At 40.7% G+C, this 20,528-nt stretch overlaps 1 protein-coding gene across 7 annotated transcripts in view; it reads left to right on the top strand.

The window, feature by feature from the left end:
• pard3aa (par-3 family cell polarity regulator alpha, a) overlaps positions 1 to 20,528 on the top strand; it is an 881,596-nt gene that overhangs the window by 739,231 nt on the left and 121,837 nt on the right. For all 7 annotated transcript variants that reach the window (XM_072253986.1, XM_072253983.1, XM_072253982.1 and 4 more), the window contains one exon: positions 11,690 to 11,815. In XM_072253986.1, the coding sequence (XP_072110087.1) occupies positions 11,690 to 11,815 (126 nt within the window). The remainder of the gene's footprint in view (positions 1 to 11,689; positions 11,816 to 20,528) is intronic.

The following is a 20,528-nucleotide window of genomic DNA, read 5'->3' as shown; positions in this document are numbered from 1 at the left end:
AAACTACTCAGCAAATTTGTATTATTTTAACAGCAGAAAATTCTGAAATTATCGAGCAGCTAAGACTGCAACTATGGAGAGGTACACAGTTAATACTTTGCAGATGGCAGGAAAATCATTAGTTTTATTGACAGGCAGATAGCCAGAGACTGCGTTACTATATTCTCATTTGGTACCACTCTGTATTCTTCATTTGCTAAAATGGGTGGGACAATGGCAGATGGAACTTAATCCTCATAAGCGTAAGAGGATGTGCTTTGGGCTGTGTACATTGAATGATAAGGCATTGGGGGAAAAGGAGAACTCAGCATAGGAGTCCAAGATTCCTTGAATATGGTAGCAGAAGTGATGAAGAAGACAGATGGAATAGTTGCCTTTCTTAACTACAGCACAGAATATGAGCAGAGGGATTATAAAACTTCGGTTATTCTACAAGTGGAATACTGTGTACATTTCTGGTTATCACACTACAAGAAGGAAGTGTCTGCACCACGGAGGGTGCAGAGAACATGTACCAAATTTTGCTTGGAATTGAGCACTTGGTCTTCAGGATAGACTGGTAGTCGAGTTATGGAGAATACAGCATGAATGCAGGCCCTTCAGCTCAATAAGTCCATACAGCCCATAGTGCAGGCTCTGCTCGTTCTAATTTCTGACTTTCACAAGACAAAATCACAAGACAAAGGAGCAGAAGTAGGTCATTCGGCCCATTGAGTCTGCTCCGCAGCTCCCCCATGAGCTAAACTATTCACCCATCTAGTTCCAATTTCCGGCTTTTTCCCCATATCCCTTGATACCCTGACTAATTAGATACCTGTCAATCTCCTCCTTAAACACCCTCAATGATCGGGCCTCCACAACCATATGTGGCAACGAATTCCACAAATCCACGACCCTCTGGCTAAAAAAAATTTCTCCTCATCTCTGTTTTAACTGAGTACCCTCTAATTCTAAGACTATGGCCTCTTGTCCTGGACTCACCCACCAAGGGAAACAACCTTTCCACATCTAAAACAACCTTTCAACCCATGTCCCTCTAAGCCTTGCTCCTCAATGTATCTATCAATGCTTCTTAAATAATACTATTGTGACTGCCTCAACTGCTTCCTCAGTCAGTTTCTTATCCACATAGTCACCACCCTCTGCATGAAAAAATTGCTCCTCAGCAATTATAAATCTATGCCCCCTTGTTTTGGAACTCCTAGTTTTGGAAAAGATAGTTCCTAGCCACCTGGAGGATTGAATATATTCAAGGCAGAGATTGGTTCTTTTTTTTTGGAGATTGTGGAGCAACCCAGTCAGTTTACTAATTTTTTCTGGTGTTCTGGCCTGTATATGACTTCAGTTCTGTCCTGACATGATTGACTTTGGCTACCTTAAGAAGTTATTCAGCTGCAGCATGTAGGTGTTAACAGTAACTACCAGGCTTGTTTCTGATGCCTACATCTCAGGAATAAGTAATTCCAAAAAAGCCTTGCCAATCCTGTTATTCAGTTCATTCCATTGTGATTACAATTCTCCTGCAATTGCTAATTCCCTGCTTTGCTTAATTTACACTAAAACTTTAAAGTTCCAGATCTGTAGAATAATGTTTACTAACAGAAAGTAATTTTTTAACATGATAACCACCTTTTGGTAGATATGTGAGTGCATCTCGGGAGTGGGTACGACAAATGAAGTATCTTTTGTATTAGTGGCTGTGTTGTTCTGAAGAAAGGGCAACACTACTAGTCATACCAAATGTTCTCTGTTGAAAGATTATCATGGTTTTCCCAACTTATATAAGGGCACTGTCTCACAATGGTGTGTTTCAACATAACTATACAGATAAAGTGTAGTGAAAACCATTATTATTTTGAACATGAATGTTCGACCTTTTCTGTCTTGTAGCACTTTTTAAAATCTTTTTTTTACAATGTAAATGTTAGATAATTCTATTTTGGCTCCTACAATTGCCATTTTTACTGGCATATTAAGTGGTTACTGCAAAATACAGCGCAGAAGTGACTTCTAAAAATCTGACTTCATAGTTGAGCTGTCAAATGGTGTAAAAATTAGATTTTTGCAGGACCTAAGGAGACTTAGTGCTGCACTGCTTCCTTTGAGAGAGCTGCTAGTCTCAGATCTCTGTCCTTTCAGCACAGCCTAAGTTCTTTCATTGTTTTCTAATGTATGTTTCTTATAAACTTCAGTGGCTGTGTAGCTTAGGTGAAAGAATGACATTTTCCTCAACTAATACTGGCCCTTGCCAATTTGCAGGTGCTTAATCTATCAATGGCTCTGAATGTGTTTTGAAAGAAGTAATAAATTTCATCATTAATGTCTGCCTTTGCCAGGGGAAGTAGTCCATGTTTAAAATGGTGCAATAGAGTCAAATTGGCAGTGGATCCTAGTCTGGTTGATGTTTGTAACACTCCATTTTCATTCCAGATGAAAACTGCATGAAGATTCATATCCAGTGTAATCTGATGACAGCTTAATAATATTAAACACCAACAGTTTTGTGCAGATTTAGTTAAAATATTTTGACACAGAATCATAGAACATTAACAACACAGAAATAGGCTATTCAGTCCATTATGTCTGTTGTACAGGATATCCTAAAGAAGCTTTATTCCTGCAGATCAGGGCTCTTCAATTACACATACAAGCAGTTTTCAGATGTGGACACAGGAGATACAGGTGCTGGTATCTGGAGCAATGAACAATCTGTTGAGGAGTGCTGTTGTAGGGCCTTAACATGTGTTGAGCAATCCTGCCTAGAGTCATGTTGAAATGTTTTATCGAGCTAAATAGATACACACTTTTTGCCCTTCAGTAAATGAGCCTTGATGGTTGCCAAGAGGACCAATTACAATGCATATGAAAAGTATTCACCCCCATTGCAAGTTTTCATGTTGTATTGTTTTATAACACTGAATTGCAATGGATTTAATTTGGCTTTTTTGACACTGATCAACAGAAATGGACTCTGTCATTTCAAAGTGAAAACAGATCTCTACAAAGTGATCTAAATTAATTACAAGTATGAAACACAAAGTAATTGGTTACCTAAGTATTCACCCCCCTGCCCCGCCTTTAATATGACACCCCAAATTATCACTGGTACAGCCAGCTGGTTTTAGAAGGCAAATAATTAGTTAAGTGGAGATTTGTTTTTGGAGACTTGTGTGCAGTCAAGGTGTTTCAATAGATTGTCATAAAAACATCCATATCTGGAAGGTCCAACTGCTGGTAAGTCAGTATCCTGGGAAAAACTACACCATGAGGACAAAAGAATACTCCAAGCAACTCTGAAACAGTTATTGAAAAGCACAAGTCAGGAGATGGATATAAGAAAATTTCTAAGTCACTGAATACCTGTTAGATTAGAGTACAGTTATTAGTGGTCTCCAACCTCCAGGCCGCGGACCGATACTGATCTGCGAAGAATGCAATGGTGCAGCGTTAGCCGGGACGCACCCAGCACATCTTTAAGAAAAAAGCCGAAATAAACAAGCTAATTAATTAGGTGCCGCCCGGCACATAAATGTCGGTCCAGATCAGAGGCGACACAATCGGCAATCACCTCTGATCTGGGCCGACATTTACGTGCCGGGCGGCACCTAATTAATTAGCTTGTTTATTTCAGCTTTTTTCTTAAAGATGTGCTGGGTGCGTCCTGGCTACTACTGCACCCCTCCATGTTTCACGGATCAGTATCGGTCTGCGGCCCGGAGGTTGGGGACCACTGAGTTAAGTCATTCATCAAGAAATGGAAAGTATGCAGCACAGCTGTACATCTGCCTGGAGCAGGCCATCCTCAAAAACTGAGTAACCATGTAAGAAGGGGACTAGTCAGGGAGGCCACCAAGAGACCTATGACAACTCTAGAGGAGTTGCAAGCTTCAGTGGCTGAGATGGGAGAGAGTGTGCAGGCAACAACTGATGCCCGGGTGCTTCACCAGTCACAGTCAAAGAAAGAGCCACTGTTGGAAAAAAAACACATGAAATCTTGGCTGGAATTTGCCAGAAGGCATGTCGGAGACTCTGAAGTCAGCTGGAAGAAGGTTCTATGGTCTTATGAAACCAAAATTGAGCTTTTTGGCCCTCAGATTGAATGCTACCGTGAAGCATGCTGCATCCTGCTGTGGGGATGCTTCACTGCAGCAGGCCCTGGAAGGCTTGTGAAGGTAGAAGGTAAAATGAATGCAGCAAAATACAGGGAAGTCCTGGAGGAAAACCTGATGCAGTCTGCAAGAAAACTGCAACTTGGGAGTAGATTTGTTTTCCAGCAAGGCAATGACTCCAAGCATAAAGTCAAAGCTACACAGGAATGGCTTAGAAATAGTAATGTTAATATCCTGGAGTGGCCAAGTCAGAGTCCAGACCTCAATCCAATTGAGAATTTGTGGCTGGACTTTAAAAGGGCTGTTCACTCATGATCCCAAGCAATCTGACAGAGCTTAAGCAGTTTTGTGAAGAACAATGAGGAAACATTGCAGTGTCCAGATGTGCAAAGCTGATAGAGACCTATCCATGCAGACTCAAGGCTGTAATTGCTGCCAAAGGGGCATCTATTAAATCCTGACTTATCTACTTATGTAATCAATTACTTTGTGTTTTATATTTGTAATTAATTTAGATCACTTTGTAGAGATCTGTTTTCACTTTGACTCAAAATAGTCTTTTTCTGTTGGTCAGTGTTAAAAAAAGGGCAAATTAAATCCACTGTGATTCAATGTTGTAAAACAATAAAAAGTGAAAACTTCCGGGGGCGGGGGCGGTGAATGTTTTTTCTAGGCACTGTAATTTATGTAATTCACATGTGTATTTGTGTGTATAAAATGTGAGTGAGTGTGTGTGTTGTGTATACAAACAGGCATATGAAAATACGTTTGGCATTGGCAAATATCCCAGAAGCATTTAGTAATTCTCTCAGACAGCTTAGTTTGCAACCCAAAACTAAAAAAGGATTCCTTTAATTATAGGTTTTATTATTAAATAATAATGAGTCTTTGTGATAAATCAAGTAATAACAAACTATATCACTAATTTGAAATCAGAAATAAAATTAGAATGTTGGAAATAGTCAACAAATTGGTTAATATTTGAGAAGGGAGAAACAGAGTTGGATGTTTTAGAAAATGACCTTTCATCATAAGTCAAACCATGTATCCCTTTAGCAAAGAGTAATTAAATGGGCCTATTTTTCATTTCTGTTTTTTTTAATTTGTTGATCTTTCATGATCTGGGCACTGTAAGCACCTGCTGCCCTCGTCTTTCTTGGAGTTTGCACTTTCTGGTTTGGGAAATGCTCTTTGAGCAGTCTGGGCAAATAACTGTAGTGCTTTTCATGTATGTTACACACTGTGGCTGCAGTGCGCTGTTGGTGGAGGAATGGATAACTAAAGTGGTGGTGGGGTGCTACCTTATCTTTGATAGTTTTGAACAACCTGGATACTATTGGAAGTGCACATCCAACTAAATGGAGACTTTTCCAGAACACTTCTGATTGGCGGAAAGGCTGTGATGGGACGCTTGCCACAGTATTAATACACTGATCCTCCTGAGTTCCTGGTGAATGTTGACACTCAGGATGTTGATGTAGGAAATAGGAGCAGGAGTAGGCCATCCGGCTCATTGTGCCTGCTATGCCATTCAATAAGATCATGGCTGATCTGGCCATGGACTCTTCTCCACCTACCTGCCTTTTCAAGTCAAGTCAAGTCAAGTCCCTTTATACTGTCATTTCGACCATAACTGCTGGTACAGTACACAGTAAAAATGAGACATGAAACAATACAAAAACTACACTGAACTATGTAAAAACAACACAAAAACTACACTAGACTACAGACCTACCCAGGACTGCATAAGGTGCACAAAACAGTGCAGGCAGTACACTGACTCATCGTTCTTGCTGATGAGACCCACCACGGTCGTGTCATCGGTGAACTTGATGATGTGGTTCGAGCTGTGTGTTGCAGCACAGTCGTGTGTCAGCAGAGTGAACAGCAGTGGACTAAGCACACAGCCCTGGGGGGCCCCCGTGCTCAGTGTGATGGTGTTGGAGATGCTGTTTCCAATCGGAACTGACTGAGGTCTCCCAGTCAAGAAGTCTAGGATCCAGTTGCAGAGGGAGGTGTTCAGGCCCAGTAGGCTCAGCCTTCCAATCAGTTTCTGAGGAATGATTGTGTTGAATGCTGAACTGAACAGCATTCGAATGTACGTGTCTTTTTTGTCCAGCTGAGTGAGGCCCAGGTGGAGGGTGATGGCAATGGCGTCGTTTGTTGAACGGTTAGGATGGTATGCAAACTGCAGGGGGTCTAGTGAGGGGGACAGCAGGGTCTTGACGTGCATCATGACGAGCCTCTCGAAGCACTTCATGATGATGGATGTGAGTGCAACGGGACATTAGTTCCCCTACTATGCAAAAATGTATCCAACCTTGTCTTAAATATATTAACTGAGGTAGCCTCCACTGCTTCATTGAGCAGAGGATTCCAGATTCGCCACCCTCTGGGAAAGGCAGTTCCTCCTCATCTCCGTCCTAATTCTGCTCCCCCGAATCTTGAGGCTATGTCCCCTAGTTCTTAGTCTCACCTATCAGTGGAAACAATTTTCCTGCCTTGATCTTATCTATCCTTTTCATAATTTATTATTTTTTCATAAGATCTCCTCTCATTCTTCTGAATCCCAGTGAATACAGTCTCAGGAAACTGAATCCCTCCTCAAAGAATAACCCCCTCATCTCTGGAATCAACCTGGTGAACCTCCTCTGCACCGCCTCCAAAGCCAGTAAATCCTTCCACAAGGAAGGAGACCAGAACTGCATGCAGTACTCCAGGTGTGGCCTCTCCAGTGCCCTGTACTGTTGCAGCATAACCTCTCTGCTCTTAAATTCAATCACTCTAGCAATGAAGGCCAACATCCCATTTGCCTTCTTGATAGCCTGCTGCACCTGCAAACCAACCTTTTGTGATTCATGCACAAGCACTCCCAAGTCCCTCTGCACAGCAGCATGCTACAATTTTTTTTACCATTTAAGTAATAATTTGCCCTTTCATTTTCCCTTCCAAAGTGGATGACTTCGCATTTACCAGCATTGTATTCCATCCGCCAGACCCTTGCCCACTCACTTAGCTATCTGTATCTCGCTGCAGACTCTCCCTATCTTCTGCGCAATTTGCTTTTCCACTCTATTTAGTATCATCAGCAAAGTTAGATACACTACACTTGGTCCCCTTTTCCAGATCGTTAATGTAGATCATGAACAGCTGCGAGCCCAACACTGACCCCTGCGGCAACACTGTTCACCACTGATTGCCAACCAGGGTAACACCCACATATTCCATCTCTCTGCTTTTTATTAATTAACCTATCCTTTATCCATGCTAATACATCACCCCCAACTCTATGCATCCCTATCTTATGGATAAGTCTTTTATGTGGCACCTTATCGAATGCCTTCTGGAAATCCAAGTAAGTAACGTTCATCTGTCCCCCTCTTTCCACTGCATTCGTTCTATCCTCAAAGAACTCGAGTAAGTTTGTCAAACTTGACCTGCCTGCACTGAATCCATGCTGCATCTGCCTTATGGATCCATTTCTTGATGTTTAGGGATCTTGGGTGATGGTAGTATTGAATGTCAGAGGTTTCTGGTTAGACTGTTTTGGTCACCGTCATTTTCTTGCCCTTGTAAAATGCAGACACAACTTACTGTTTATCACTCTAGTACCTTAAAATTGTAAAGGATTTGCAAGTGACTTCATTAGAGCACAATCAGATAGTAACTGAATCCAGATTGAAGGAAGAGGCAGCTAGATGGGGACCTAAAGCTTGGCTAAACAGGTAAATGTTGAGGAATATCTTAGGGGAACATGTTCAGTTCTAGGTGAAAAGAACTTTCCTCAAAATAAATATTATAAAGACCAAAGCCACCATCCTTCCTGCCACAAGACTGGGGTGATATATTGCGTCCGGTGCTCCCGATGTGACCTTTTATATATTGGCGAGACCCGACGCAGACTGGGAGACCGCTTTGCTGAACACCTACGCTCTGTCTGCCAGAGAAAGCAGGATCTCCCAGTGGCCACACATTTTAATTCCACATCCCATTCCCATTCTGACATGTCCATCCACGGCCTCCTCTACTGTAAAGATGAAGCCACACTCAGGTTAGAGGAACAACACCTTATATTCCGTCTGGGTAGCCTCCAACCTGATGGCATGAACATCGACTTCTCTAACTTCCGCTAAGGTCCCACCTCCCCCTCGTACCCCATCTGTTACTCATTTTTATGCACACATTCTTTCTCTCACTCTCCTTTTTCTCCCTCTGTCCCTCTGAATATACCCCTTGCCCATCCTCTGGGTCCCCCCCACCCCACTTGTCTTTCTTCCCGGACCTCCTGTCCCATGATCCTCTCGTATCCCCTTTTGCCAATCACCTGTCCAGCTCTTGGCTCTATCCCTCCCCCTCCTGTCTTCTCCTATCATTTTGGATCTCCCCCTCCCCCTCCAACTTTCAAATCCCTTACTCACTCTTCCTTCAGTTAGTCCTGACGAAGGATCTCGGCCTGAAACGTCGACTGCACCTCTTCCTACAGATGCTGCCTGGCCTGCTGCGCTCACCAGCAACTTTGATGTGTTTTGGTGTCTTATTTTGTTTCTGAAGCATATGTTTTTCTTCAGATGCAATGCGGTATACAGTTGCAAGAAGAAGTTTGCACACCAACAGCAAAACCTGATCTCAACTGTGAAGCAGGGTTGAAGGAGCATCATGGTTTGGGGCTGCTTTGCTGCCTCAGGGCCTGGACTGCTTGCAGTCATTGAGGGAACAATGAATTCAAAACTCTATAATTGCATTTTATAGGAGAATGTCAGGGACCAGGTAGCGATCTCTCAACTGAAGCTTAATAGAGGTTGGATGATCCGAAAGGCAAGAGTAAATCATCAACAGAATGGTTGAAAAAGAAGATTTGTGTTTTGGAATGGCCAAGTCAGAGTCCAGACCTTAACCCAATTGAGATGCTGTGGCGTGACTTTAAGAGGTATCCCAGAAATATTGAAGAACTGAAACAGTTTTGTATGGAGGAATGGTCCAAAATTCCTCCTTACCTTTGTGCAAGTCTGATCAGCATCTACAAGAAGTATTATTGCTGCTAAAGGAGGTTCTACCAGTTATTAGCTAGAAGTGCTGACACACTTTACCCAGCCTGGACTGTGAATTATAAAACAATGTGTTCAATGAAGACATGAAAAGTATAATTGCTTGTGTGTTCTTTCTTTAAGCAGACTGTGTTTGTCAGTTATTGTGACTTAGATGAAGATCAGACCACATTTTATGAGTAATTAATGCAGAAAAAACAGGTAATTGCAAAGGATTCACTAACTTTTTCTTGCAACTGTATATGTATTGGGAAGGCTAAAGTGAGTAAGGACGGGAAGTCAGAGGTTCAGGTCTAGATGGGATAAAGTAGAAAGAACAAAATGACTGCAGCATTTCTGGATAATTGAAGGAATTGTTGGGGGTGGGGTGCGGGGAATCCGAGGAGCAAGTTGACCTTGTGCTAGGGAAATGGGATCAAGGTTTTGGTAGAGCTTAAGTTATGGTAAGGATGAAGATTAACTCTATTTGGCCATGATTGGCCCTTTCCTCTCCGATTTCATCCATCAGCAGAATTGCCTTTGAATCTCTCAGTTCTTTCTTCTTCCTTGAATGGAAGTCTGCTCAGTTCCCACCCGCATCACCAACCTTCTCCTCATGTTTTGGTGTTGACCAATGTACACTTTAATTCTTCCTATTTCCAAATTAAATATAGTATTGATGCTCTTGGGGTGGGGGGGGGCAGTGGTGCAGTCGACAGCCTTCCCCTACATTTCTAGTGACCAATACTGTTTATTATTCTTGTGTTAAAATGATCTTGTGGGATTATGTTCGGAAGTTCCAGTTCATTTATTGTTACATTTTAGCTTGGGTTATACAGTTATTCACTTGTGTGTTTGTGGGTCACCCTAACTGTAACTGGAGTGTGTGATGGTCGCCTCCCCCGTCTGTATGAGACTGGTTGGGTTCACTCTCTGGGTCATGGTGCCCGGTCTGTTTTGTGTTTATCACTATAAAATGGTTATTGAGTTCAACGAGCTTCCTCCTCTGTCATAATGGATCAAATGCGCAGCACAGTATCATCATCAGAAGAATTATGGTTCCTGCCACTTTCATGGAATATACACAGCATTTTCCATCCAACTACTAGATCAGTTTTCCCTCCCTTGACTCTACTTCCAGTTCATTGATAACCAGGCTGACTCCTGCTCTCATCCCAAATTAGATAATGTCATCACCATTTCTTCCAATTTCCAAGCTTGCCTCATTTTCAAGTGTTGAAACTCCAACAAGTCCACTGTGTCTCAGAAGGTAGAAAGTTAATAAATAACAAAAGGATCCCTTCATTCCTATCAATCATGCTTCATATATTTATGCTCTAAATCTCCTTATACATTTCTATTTTATCAGATCATACAAATTGCTTTTCTCCTTATTTCGTTCATTAGCACTAGAACATTTACCCCACAGGTGCCATCAGGTGACTTGATATTTACTACATCTTAAATTTGTATCCCACATAATTGAGGACAAGTAAACCAGATAGAAGTAAACATATGGTTGTCATAAACCATATGACAAGTAATCTATTTCACCAAGTAAACCACTTGTAGGCACTTCCTTCAGGTGAAATATACAGTATAGTCAAAAGTCAGGAAATTTGATAACAAGAAAAGAAGTAACTTAACAGAGTAGATTCAATGTGCTTAAATTAATGTTCAAGTTTCTGGCTATCTAGTTTTTCCATTGAAATGAGCTCATTATCAGAAGGAGAAGGATGATAACATTCCTCCATTTGATCGTTATTGCTACTTTTGCACTATTTTCCCACGGGATTGTTAGTCCCTTATTTGCCGATGACTAGTCTTTCAGAATGATATTTTAACAGACAGTTATGCCAAGGAATAACTTTCTTTGTCTCCTACTCCTGAAGTATTGCCCAACTATATCTTTTGTTGGATATTGAAAGGTAACAAATTCTGTTTGTAATATCTGTGGTTTGTTTTTGCCTAAGTTGTGCCTTCTTGTTGTAAAACTCCACAACAATTGTTGAAAAGTAAACAAGTTAGGCTATTTGAATTCATACACAATTCTTTGAGGATTAATAGGAGTGGATAACTGCTTAGCCTACTGCGGAAAAAGATGCTCTGTCAAAAACATTTGCACCCATTCCAAACATTGCCTTTTCTTAATAAGCAATGAACTACATAGGGAGCTGCGGTAGCTGCTTTAAAGAAAATACTCATAGATACCCTTTCATGTAATTGCATCTCTGGTTATTATATCATGCAATGTTCAGAACATATCAATACCTGTTTTGTGGTGCTGATTCGCCTTTCATGTCCCCTTGTATTACAGTTTTTTCCCCCTTAAGTACAGTTATAGTTGCACTCTTGGAAATGCAGCAGCCAATTTACATAATAAACTCCTTCAAGCAGCAATGAGTTAATGATCAGATAATCTGCTTTTACTGATGTTAGTTGACAGACATTAATTATTGGCCAGGGTATTGTGGAGGAATTGAATAAAATAGGTGCATAATAAGTAAATGATTTCCAACAGGGTAAGCAATAATTTCGATATATTATACTCTACAGATTTGGGAAATACCGGAAAGAAGAAAAAATTGGAAAGCTTGATCGTAAAGGGTCAAACAAGGGCAAGCTGGAAGAAACTCATTCATCTGAAGATGAGCGGATACGAATGAGGCAGGAGCAAGAGAGGTATTGTAGTATATTTTTATCATAAGGATCTATCTGCTTTAATGCTTTCTGTAAACTTTTCCAAAACTTTTGCAGCGCTGACTCACTGGTGCAAGATGGAATGTCTCAAAGAAATGACAGCAGGTTTACTTCTTTTTATAATTCACCTGGCACACAGAAAGTAGCATGGATTGTGTCCATTATTTCATGACCATTGTACTTTCTCCTCACAATCTTTAATGGTTTGGAAGAAACATTGAGAAAATCTTATCCCTAGTTATCAAAGGTGGCTTTAATACCTTTTTAATATCTTTTTGAAACTCCTGGACTTTGGTTATGTTACAGTTGCTTATATTGATAACAAATACGCAGATACTCAAACATGTTTAGGGATTTCAGATTTTGAGATACTAATTAGGATTAAACTTCTCAATAATTTCATGGGATAGTCAGAAGTAATTCACCTGAGTGAGAAATGCATCATTGTTCCATGCTCAGATCTGAACTGCCTCTGAGATAGCCTGGCAAACCATTTGATCTTCATAACCAGCTTCTCCAGTAACTTAGGATGTTTTTTGAATGCTGATCTTGCAAACAAAGAGTGCATCTCATGAGAGAATAAAAAAAAACAACACTGTTGAATATACACAAATGATCAGACGAGATGATAGGATGAATTGAGTAGAACTGCTTCCCCTTTTGGGAAGCTGGTCAGGAAAGATAACAGAAATCACTTCTATCTTTTTATTTTGCATCCTGAATGCATTTGATCAAAGGCAGGCTATCAGATCCATGATAATGGAACTTCACCAGCTTTCACTCATACTGATCATTGAAAAATCTTACCCAGCAAGTAGTAGGTAGTGTATGCTTACATATTCTTTTAATCTCTCTCTATGTGCTCCTGCATTTCACTCAAAAATAAAATATGTGGACACCATGTTAGTGAAGGCACCAGAGTGTGCATCAAGTCATGATTTTGTTGCTCATTTCATAAGGCTGATACACTTGCTAGTCTATCTGTTTGCTTCACCTGACCCAAAGGGGAAATCTAGGACAGGTTTAACTAATAAACTTGTTTTCTAAATGTGTGTGTGTGTGTATGTGTAAGCTGCTATGTTCATACTTTCTTTGAAGATTTCTCACACCGGAATTGTTTTGTGGTGTACAACAACTCTGGTTCTTCTGGTAACTTCTAGCAATGCATAATGCTATTGGAAGTGCCTACTATTGTGTCTATAATGGAATGCAGTTGATGGAATTGTCAGCTTCTTGAGTGGGTGATGCATTCTTCAAATTATTTTTCTTGCCAACAAACATTGTTATCTCCATCAGTCAGTTGTTTCTTAAGCTTTCGAGTCAAAACAACTTGAACAATCAGAAGCTAACTCTTCTCTCAACCACTTGATTTGTTTTCCTGCCTGCATGTTTACAGCATATAATGTACTCAATTTAGCCAGCAATAATCAATTTGAAATGCACAAGACATGTTGACATCAATCATCGCTGAAACCATTAGTTTTTTTAACAATTATCTGCCAGCACTTAAACAGCCAGCTTCATTAGTGACCTGTGCGGAAAGTCCAAACACATTGGATCTGCTGGTATGATTGCCAAATGATCATAATGTAACGTCTTTGTATCATTGGATCAGAAAGGATCCTACCCATGAAACAGCAGTAAAAGGCTTTGACAGACAATGAAACCATTGATACTACTCAGCCAACTGTCAAAACTACTGAGGACATTGAAAGTTTATAAAAGTTTTATGCGAAACAAATAAAATTGCTTTAAAAGAAGCCACTAACTCTAAAATTAAAATGGCGCCACTCCTCTGCAGTCTTACCGATTGCAGCAAGTTCTCACTCTGCTGCCAGATTCCATGCCGATTGCAGGAGGGAAGATAATAGCAAAGTATGGCCAGATGATTTGTGGTTTCTGCACATAACTGAGAAATGTTGGTGTTTCCGGGTAACTTCTCACCCACAGCTAATGCATGACATGGGTGATGTAGTTGTGAGGTTGTAAAGCCTGTTTGTATTTTTATTTTAACTGAGGCATTGATAAATAATCCATTGATTTACAAGTTAAAAAGTCACATTTTCAGCACAGCTAGTTGCAAAATTCACTCTTATGAAATTAGCTGTGAGTTGAGATGCTACATTTGGTCTCACTCAAGGAATAGAAATTTTATTTGGATTTCTTTTTAAGCAATAATTTCTGCTTGAGCCATGCCAGAAACTGCATAATCACAGACTTAGGTGGGACTGCTGCAGTCTTTATGCTTGGTATTCAGAATAACGTGACTTTGGACTCTTACGTATTCAGTTTCTGTATGTCTATATGGATATATATTTTACGAATATGCAGGTCTAAAACATTTCTCTATCAAGAAGGGGAAAGGAAATGAAATTAAAGTGGTTAGATCTTCTAAGGGAGCCTTGGGTACAAAAGACCTAATAGGCTTGCTTACTTAAACACTGTGAGGTCAGCTATTCTTGCCAGTGAATCCATGGCCCAGCACGAGTACTGGAGAGAAGAGTAGTAATGCAAGAAAATTGAGGGAGAGATTTTTGTTCCTGTGGTTCTATAGAGTAGGGCGGTTTATTTCTACAATAACTGCCTTGCAGACTATTAGTGGAATTTTTGAAGCACAGAAGGATAACATTGTTATGCACAATTCCCTTTTCTTGTTCCCAAACCTTCTCGTACTCCTAGGCCTGGAATCGGTTTCAGTTGTTCTCTTGACACCCACAACTGAATGATTTGAAATGCTTAATCAATTTGTTAGTTCACTTCAATTTCTGCTGGGATTTTGGTGTTGTTTTCTCACATCTGACACCATTTGTCTTAGATCATTAAAATTATAAGTATAATATTTGTTTTGTAGTACCTGAGATTTTAAAATTCAAATTAGTCAAATCAAGACAAAGCATGTCTAGAGTCTTGACACCAGAAGCATAGTGACACTTGTGGGCTGCCTGGCACAGCCTTCCCTGTTCTGATAGGACATAAACAGCACTTTTCACTTTTGTTTCATTATACATGTGACAAATGAAGCTAACCTTTAATTTCTCAGATCACTTTCTTTAGAAAGTAAACTGATTCAGCAGTGTTTTTCGACTTTGTGCTGAGCACAATTCGGTGTTCCACTAATTACTCATTTAAAATTTTAAAAAAATATCATTTGACAGTTATATGAAGATTTGTAGATTTCCACTGCATTAGGAAAACATATATTTTTTCAAGTCCCTTCCCCATTATTTTTGCCCTCTAAGCAAATTTCACCTTGTGGATTGAATACTTCAGATGACCATATTTTTTCAGCAACTTTTGTAGAAGATTTTCTTTTGAAATCAAGGTTTCAGTTAGTTTGTACTTATAACCTCTAATCATATTATTCTGCCTTATCTTTGAGGGTATATCATGGTTTATGTTCAATTAACATTTATGCACTTGATGAATGTGCCTCTGAAGTTGTTCACTTGCACCTCCTTTCCATTTGGACTCATTCCACTGCCCTTCTCTTTAATTCTCCAAGTTTCCACATCATTTTGTAGCATCCATAAGTTGAGAATCAAAGCCTCACTGGATGTATTCTTTGGCTAAATAAATGCAATGCACACAGAAGAGAATATTGTGTCATTCCAGTTTTTTGGAAGTTGTTCCACAGGATTTACACTTCAGTCACAGGACAAAGCATTATGTGAACATTAGAATTTCAATGGAGAAATTTCAGCTGGTTAAGTGGAAGTAAAGACAAAACCAAAGGACTCCTTCCAAAAGCAATTTTAGTCAAGGAACTACTTTCTATTGTTCTTGCACATGTGTAAATTTGGGAACTTAAATTTGCAGTAACTAGTATTTCCTCTATACTGTATTTTGCAAACATTAGATCTGTATTTTCCATATTTTTGAATTTGATTATTTTCAGAAAATGTAATTGCCATTTTCAAGCTGCAGATTCATCCTAATTACCATTTGCAATCTCTTAAATTAGACTGGGTTAAATTGGCTTTGCTGGGCAGCACAGCGCGAAGGGCCTACTCAGAGCTGTATCTCCATATTAATATATGTATTCAATTACACTGTTTAAAAAAAAGTAGTGGTCACAATAATTTCCAAAATAGATGACTCTATTTTTTGTAATGAAATTACTGATTTGAGATTAAATGTTTATCTACAAAAGTAATAGAAGTGCTCTAAGATGGACAAATTTTGTATAATTACTGTGGAGGTTGATAGATTCTGAATTAGTAAGGGTGTCAAAGGTTACGGGAGAAGGGAGGAGAATTCAGTTGTGAGGCTTAATAAATCAGCCATGATGATGGAGCAGACTTGATCACCTTAGTGGTCAAATTCTGCTCCTGTGTTTCATTGTCTTAAATCCAAAAAATAAATAAACATGCATTTGCTTGTTCCACCAGCATTACGCTCTGAAGAGTGGTAATTAAGTTAATCATAAGAATAATTATTTTTAAGGATGATTCCAAATGCACTGGTCGAATTTCAACCAGCTTTGTGAGTAGTGCCTGTTAAATCCAGACAAAATTGGAAGGCTTGGTGAAAGATTTGGTGGATTTAAAATTCTGGTTCCATCCAAACTCCATTTGTACTTGTTTTACGTGATCTTTTAAGATGGCTCGTTAGTTGATGCCCAGAAAATTAATCCCCACCCACCAAACCATCCATGCACCTTGTAAGATTTGTGTAAAACTGACCATTCAGAATATTTAAGAATGCTTATTCAATTGTTTTTGTTTTTTCAGTGGATGTGCTTTTAGTTTACTAATTGATAAAAACTTTGCTTTTGCTGATAAGTCCAGGGAGTGAACAAGTTGTTGGTCTGGAGTGAACATGCTCTTGGTCTGGGAGATGACATGTTGTAGATTGGGGAGTGAACACATTGTTGGTCCAGAGTGGACAAGCTGTTGGTTTGGCTTTTAGTTGATTAATTGATAAAAATGTTGCTTTTGCTGATAAATCCAATTTTTTGCCATGTCAATAAAACTGCACCAAATTACCTCTCGTAAATAAGTAATTCTTACTAATCATGGAAGAGATCCATCTCATCTTTTGTCCCTCTGCCTCGATATTAAGTTAGTCATTTATCTTTGCTTGCCTCTTCACCCTGCGAGATTTTCGCAGTCACACATTTATCCAGTTCTTAGAAAGTTGTTGTTCATTTTGATTCCATATTCTGTCGTGCATTCCATCATGCAAGAAACATTTTCTCAATGTCAGGAAAACAAAAGAATTGGTCATTGTCTTCAGAAAGTAGGGTGGTACACATGCTCCTGTTCGTCTCAACAGAGAGAGTTGAGAGCTTCAAGCTCCTCAGAGCGAACATCGCCATTAGCCTGTCCTAGTCAAAACACATTAGCACCACAGGCAGGAAGGAACGCTCACTGGTAAATCTACTTCCTAAAAATGTTAAATGAATTTGGCACGTCCCCTTTGACGCTGACCAATTTTTCTCAATGCATCATGGGAAGTATCCTATGCAGATCATCGTGCCTCGCTGTCAGGCGTGGGTAAGCATGCCCAACAAAAGTCACCAGTTGAAAAAGAACAAATGGTAATCCACAACAACACATTAGCGCAAAGGGTTTACTTAGTCCCAGGTGAAAAAAGTGTAAAAACTGCCCAAAAGTTGTGAAGTAAAAAATATTTACAAATAGACAAATGAAAACAAACATGCATATACAAAAATTTACAAACATACAGAGGCTTTCTCCACGACACACTTTGTCTTTATAACTTTTCAATTTAACTATTCACCAACAGTCAAATCCAGCCTCCAACCCTCTCTAGCAAAGCCAGACTGAGGATTTAAACCTGCTTCTGCCTGGCCCAGAAGGGGGAACAGAAAAATCTGCTGTTGGCCTGAGAGTGTGGTGGGGTGGGGTTATTCATGTTTCAGATGCAGAATTGGAACATTTTAAATAGGGGTTCTAACATCCTACAGTTATATTCCACAACAAATGCCTCAGTTAAACCCATAGATCAGTGTCTGCATGCTCAAATGAATATAGAAGAATAATGCCCTCCCCCCCAGTGGTATTGTCTGTGTAAGATGCTCTCACTAACCCAGGCATTATCTTAGGACACCCCAAAATGTCCCTTTGGTCTTTTGGGGCTGCCCTACTGTCAACAAGCCATTGTAATGGTGTGAGTGAAAATAATTTTATCTGTTTGGAATGCTTGTGTCTAGAATCCTTATAAACTAGTAGAGCACATTCAGTGAAGGGATTGTTTTGATTAGCCAATCTAGCAATTGCTTTACTGTTGGGGTGTGTAAATGATGAACTCCCAAGAACTGCATTATGGGAGGGCAAAGTTTGTGAACTACTGGGGAAACTAAACTAGACCAGGGACAGAATGAGGAGGACTGATTAACCAGGCAAAAGTGCAAAGCTAGCAGGAGAATTAGCATTGCCAATCTGTTTTGTCACACAGATGCATCATTGCTGGGCATGACATCTGAGCTGTTCATCCTTGCAAAAAATTGCAGAAAGTTTTAGACATAGGTTAGAACATTATGGAAACCAGCTTCCTCTCCATGGACTCTGTCTATGCTTCTTCCTGCCTTGGTAAAGCAGCCTGAACAATTAAAGATCCCACCCAAAATGGATATTCTTTCTTCTCCCCGCCTCCCATTGTGCAGAAGATGCAAAAGTCTGAATGCAGGAACAGTACACCAGGCTCAAGGACAGCCTCTACCCCACTGATATAGGACACTTAAACAGATCGCTAGTACATTAAGATGGACTCTTGACCTCACAATCTACCTTGGTATGATCTTGCAACTTGTTGTCCAACTGCCCTGCACTTTCTCTGTAATTGTAATGCTATTCTGCACAGTTACTGCATTACCTTGCGCGACCTCCATGCAATGTTGTAATTAATTGATCTGTATGAATGGTTTGCAAGATGCATTTTTCACCATACATGTGAAAATAATAAACTCATTTACCAATACTTATAAGAATTACATTCCAGATCATCGTAGTCCATTATGGAATAAATTGTTTTTCTTCCTTCTCCTCTGGATTTTTTTGAAAGTCTTCTTTGTGCTTTGTCCTCTGGAAATAATTTTTTTCTATTTTACTCTTTCCAAATTTGATTTTGAACATCCCCCTTGATTCTCTTTATTCTTCTGTGCTTTAAAGAGAAATCCATTATTTTTCACCCAACATTTTCCCCATCCTGTTCCAGTAAATCTCTTCTATATATTTCCTGAGACCATGACAACCTTCCTAGTTTGTTTTGCCAGGATATGACTGTTGCATTGCATCATGACATTCATTCATGAAGCTAGCCTGCCCTAACAGTCACCATATTTTACCCTCGGCCGTCAGTAACCAACATGGAGGCCCCTTTGTTTCTAAACCCCAATAAAACTACGTTTGGTTCATATTGTTCTCCTTGATCTTATCAACAATGAATCCTTTCACACTTCTCTGAAAGTAGCTTTATCTGCATATACCTGCTCACTCACAACACACTGGAGGAACTCAGCAGGTTGGGCAGCATCCGTGGAAACGATGAGTCGACGTTTCGGGCCGGAACCCTTCATCAGGACTGTAGGGGGAAGGGGCAGAGGCCCTATAAACAAGGTGGGGGGAGGGTGGGAAGGAGAAGGCTGGTAGGTGACAGGTGAAAAACCAGTAAGGGGAAAGATAAAGGGGTGGGGAAGGGAGGCAGGGAGGTGATAGGCAGGAAAGGTGAAGAAAGAATAGGGAAAACACAATGGGTAGTAGAAGGAGGCAGAACCATGAGGGAGGTGGTAGGCAGCTGGGGGAGGGGACAGAGTGACATAGGGATAGGGGAGGGGAGGAGGAAGGAATTACCGGAAGTTGGAGAATTCTATGTTCATACCAAGGGGCTGGAGACTACCTAGACGGTATATGAGGTGTTGCTCCTCCAACCTGAGTTTAGCCTCATCATGGCAGTAGAGGAGGCCATGTATGGACATATCTGAATGGGAGTGGGAAGCAGAGTTGAAGTGGGTGGCTACTGGGAGATCCTGTCTGTTTTGGCGGACGGAGCGGAGGTGCTCGATGAAGCGGTCCCCCAATCTGCGTCGGGTTTTGCCGATGTAGAGGAGGCCACACCGGGAGCACCGGATGCAATAGATGACCCCAACAGACTCACAAGTGAAGTGTTGCTTCACTTGGAAGTACTGTTTGGGGCCCTGAATGGTGGCAAGAGAAGAGGTGTAGGGACAGGTGTAGCACTTGCGCTTACAGGGATAAGTGCCAGGTGAGAGATTCGTGGGGAGGGACGTGTAGACCAAGGAGTCGCGGAGGGACTGATCCCTGCGGAAGGCGGAGAGGGGTGGAGAGGGAAAGATGTGCTTAATGGTGGGGTGCTGTTGAAGGTGGCGGAAGTTGTGGAGGATAATGTGCTGGATCCAGAGGCTGGTGGGGTGGTAGGTGAGGACAAGGGGAACTCTGTCCCTGTTGTGGTGGCGGGAGGATGGGTTGAGAGCCGTAGTGCAGGAAATGGAGGAGATGCGGGTGAGGGCGTCATTGATGACAGCAGAAGGAAAACCATGATCCTTAAAGAAAGAGGACATTTGAGATGTCCTGGAACGGAAAATCTCATCCTGGGAGCAGATGCGGCGGAGACGGAGGAACTGGGAATAGGGAATGGTATTTTTGCATGTGGCGGGGTGGGAAGAGGTATAGTTGAGGTAGTTATGAGAGTCAGTGGGCTTGTAGAAGATGTC

Source organism: Mobula birostris, chromosome 3 (genome assembly GCF_030028105.1).
Source record: "Mobula birostris isolate sMobBir1 chromosome 3, sMobBir1.hap1, whole genome shotgun sequence".
NCBI lineage: Eukaryota > Metazoa > Chordata > Chondrichthyes > Myliobatiformes > Myliobatidae > Mobula > Mobula birostris.
Note: the sequence above shows the minus strand (reverse complement) of the source record. Positions and strands in the feature narration are given on the sequence as shown.